The following is a 3780-nucleotide window of genomic DNA, read 5'->3' as shown; positions in this document are numbered from 1 at the left end:
TCGGCCCGCCGGAGTTTCAGTGGGGTTTGCTTTTCTAAGCCTTGAAAAACACGGTGCCTTTCTCTCAGTTAATGCTCGGGCTGTTTGTCCTCAGCCTTGACAGTTTGTCTGACTGAGCAGGCTCCCCTCTTGCCGCACTCTAAAAAAGCAAAGCGCTCCCGGTGCACTTGGTTCCTCTGGATGTGTAAGTAAGTGGGTCCAGATTTAAACTCTGCAGCAAGCATTGGGATGCTATTGTAACAACAACAACAAAAACCCCAACAAACCAACCAACCAAACACAGGTGTGGTAAGAATAGTAGAGGGTTTAGGCAGTGCTGCTTTGAAGTTGCTCTGACTGACTCAAAGTCGCTCTTTGGGGCTGCTTTTGTAATTAAGCACATCTTGCACTCAGAGCTGAAAATCAGCTCACAGTGACTGAGCCTACTCAAAATGTGCTTTTGCTGCCTGATAGTACATGATGAGTGGATTATCTTTCTTGAAGGTGTGACTGCTGAAGCAACTTTTTTTGTTTGCAGGGGTGGGACACAAGAGAAGGACAGGATAATTTATTTGCTACCAAAGTTACCATTACTCAAACTAAGTTAGCGTTGTGAAAGGTGAATTCTAAAGCTTAGGAGGTACTGGTGAGGTGTTTGTTGGTTTGGTTGGTTGGGTTTTTTTCACTTCAATAATGTGTTTCAGAACTTTGAACTGATCTTAAAACTTTGAAAATTTTGGGTGACTCCATTCGAACTCGATGTCATCAGACTGTCCCATTGGAAATTTAATTGCACTCAAAATCCTACTTAATCTGGGCTGCACAACCTAACTCATAAATTTATTCATGATAACAGGAGACAGCGCTGCTGTTCCGCAAGAGGAGATACTAACTGCTACACAGGAGCCTGGGGAATGTTCTTTTTAACAGTCAAAATTTTGTATTCAGATTAATCATGCCAGAGATTTTTCTCATTTGTGGTGTTGGTAGGGCTTTTGTTTTGTGGGGTCCCCCCCAGATCTGAAACCATGTGAGGTTTATGCACACTTAACTAAATGCCTGAGAGCACGCTGTAACCAGTGTCAGTGCAACATCAATCAGATCAGATTAAGTCAGGGTTTAAACATACGCATGCAGCAAATGTTGACAGACACATGCACACCCCATTCTCCTTCCTAACGTTGCTACCTTCAGCTAGCTGTTAGTGCCCTTCTCTGGGAGGCACCTGCAGGAGAAGGGCAGCATTGGAACACGCAAACACTTCAGTACAAAGTCTGATTGCTCAGATTGCGCTGTAGCAGGAGGGGGTTGAGCGAAGGTATTGGATTTTGCATTGAAGCAGCTGAGGAGTACTTGCATACCCTTGCTGTTTCCCTGCTGGGAGGTGCAGCCTTTGCAGTAGAGGTAATATAACAGAAATGGTAAAAGCTAAAGTCATTCTTGCTGTTCGCCCAATGAAAAGATGTTAAATTTAAAATCATTATACTAAGGCCATACAGAACCAAATTATTTCTTCTGTGATAGAACCAATAGATTTTGTTCTGTGAAAAGGGATGCTGAGACAATGGGAACAGAAGGAAGAGGGGAGAAATCCTTTGAAAGTTCCATTATAAATTTGAGAATATCAGCTATATTAATCTGATGCCAATTCAAACTACGCGGTGGTTTTAATAAAATTACATGCTGCTATCCATCTAGGAGCTGAAGCTGCCCTCCTACAAAGGCCAATCTCCCCAGTTACATCTGAGAAGATACTTTGCAGATCTGATTGCCATTGTGAGCAATCGGTTCAGACTCTGTCCTGCTGCACGACATCTAGCTGTCTATCTGTTGGACCTCTTTATGGATCGTTATGACATATCTATACAGCAGCTGCATGTGGTTGCTCTCTCCTGTTTACTTTTAGCAAGTAAGTATGTAGCACCAAACTTTAATTAGAGCAATATAGGTTCTACTGCCAAATACAAGGTGTGTCTTGATGGGATATAGCAGACAGGGGAACCAAAGTGGTCATAAAGACAGGCAGATTGGTGTATATCAGTTTGGCCCGATTGGTAGAGCCTTTCTTTAGACTCTTGTTTTGACTTCTGTTGGCACCTGATGAAACTGAGGGGAGCAAAACCAAACTGTGACTAAAACCCAATGTTTATGCTTGGAAACAAATTATTCTAAGGTGAACTTTCAGAGGTGTATTGTAGGAATAGAAAGACTGTCTTTCTTAGGACATCTCAAAATAGGCAGATCCAGTGCTGAAAATGAGAAATTTGCATACCTGTGGTAAAGGAAGAAATTAAGTAAACCATACGTAGACTGTAGTGCACCCTGCTGATGGTGCTGTGCGGTTCTGGAAAACTTCATATTTTGTAAATTGCAGTGTTCTTTAAGCAAGCTAAAGCTAACATACATCCTGTATTGTAGCATACAAAATGTAATACTGGTGAAATACACTGGTGAAAGCACAGTACTCTGATACAAACACTGATTATGAACAATGCTGCTTATATTGACCTCAGCTAGATTCTTGTGGTGCATATCCATCTTTTGACATTTGTGGACCCCTGTTAGATGTCCCCAAAGAGAAGTGGGTGTAGTTTGCTGGGGTACTTGCTGACACTTGTTGTTAAACCAATAGATTCAGAGAAACAGGTCCTGGCAGCAGACCTAACTGTTGGTTCAGCCTCTGCTGATCTGTTTCTCTGAATCTCTTTTCATTTTCTCAAATAAGGTATATTGCATTGTAGCTCTAGGCCCTCTTTGCTAGAAAACCAGAGCGCTGAGGTGTTGGTTGGTTTTGCTATGGTGCTTCCTTTTGTTGCATCCCCTGTCTCTACCAATACAGCTATTCAGCAAAACAGTTAAACCAGAAAAGGGTTAGTTCAGATTCTTCTGGAGGTAAACTTTGACTGGATGCCAGCAGTCTTCTCTTGGCAAAGGATGAGGTGCTGAGTATGAAAGCCTTGCCTCAGAAACCAGTGTAATCCATTTAGGAAAATTGATTGGCTTTGAACTAATGCCAGATTTTCAAATGAAATGCATGTTCTGAAGAAAATTATAATTAAAAAAAAAAAAACCCCAAACCTAAACCTCTGCCATCTTCATAACAAACTGCAAGTAGAGCTCCAAAAGCCTGGAGTACTCAGTCTTCTGAGAAGCAGTGGATGAATTGGTTCAGAAAGCACAAAGCAGAATGCTATTTTAAACTTTTGCCCTGTGTGGCTTAAACAAGCAGTTTAATCGGCAGTGCAATAAGTTGGACAAATCATGCTGTGATATATCTGATAAGGTTATAGAAGTAGTAAGAGAAATTATTATGTGACTCCTGAAGCTTTTATTTTTGTAATTACTAGAGTATGGGAAACAAAAACTAATGGACTGGGACTGGTGTTGGATTAAGTCCTGTATAAGTACCTCCACTGTTGAAAAAAAGCAAATGTTCAGTATGCTCAGTCCTGCAAAACTCTCTAAAAATGTGCATTTACAACATATCGTATAGTACTGAATAGAGAGTGTAAGATGGAAAGAATTTGCAATGAAATTGAAATAGCACAACCATATGGCAAACTGTATGGAAATGTGACACTTGTTTCTCTTATTAATGGTTTTCTACATATACAATTTTGCTTCAGGCTAAAAACATACAGGCCTGACAAGTTAAAGTCCAAGGAAAGCTGAAGCTACTAGGAGTGTTTAAAGTTGGAAGAGTATATATGGCAGTATGGGTTTTCAGATGCACGTTGCTGAAATCCACTTGTTTGAAATACCGGAGCAGCTTATCAGCTATCAAATCTAAAAATGTACCTA

General features: G+C 40.8%; 1 protein-coding gene across 1 annotated transcript in view; it reads left to right on the top strand.

The window, feature by feature from the left end:
* Positions 1-1679: 1679 nt before the first annotated feature.
* The window catches only part of CCNJ (cyclin J), a 7963-nt gene continuing 5862 nt past the window's right edge, over positions 1680-3780 (top strand). Inside the window, exon 1 of the mRNA XM_035897378.1 lies at positions 1680-1888. Coding sequence (XP_035753271.1) covers positions 1822-1888 — 67 coding nt within the window. The 5' untranslated portion in view covers positions 1680-1821. The remainder of the gene's footprint in view (positions 1889-3780) is intronic.

The sequence above is a fragment of the Egretta garzetta genome, unplaced genomic scaffold (assembly GCF_000687185.1).
Source record: "Egretta garzetta isolate BGI_Z169 unplaced genomic scaffold, ASM68718v1 scaffold56, whole genome shotgun sequence".
NCBI classification, from domain to species: Eukaryota; Metazoa; Chordata; class Aves; order Pelecaniformes; family Ardeidae; genus Egretta; species Egretta garzetta.
Note: the sequence above shows the minus strand (reverse complement) of the source record. Positions and strands in the feature narration are given on the sequence as shown.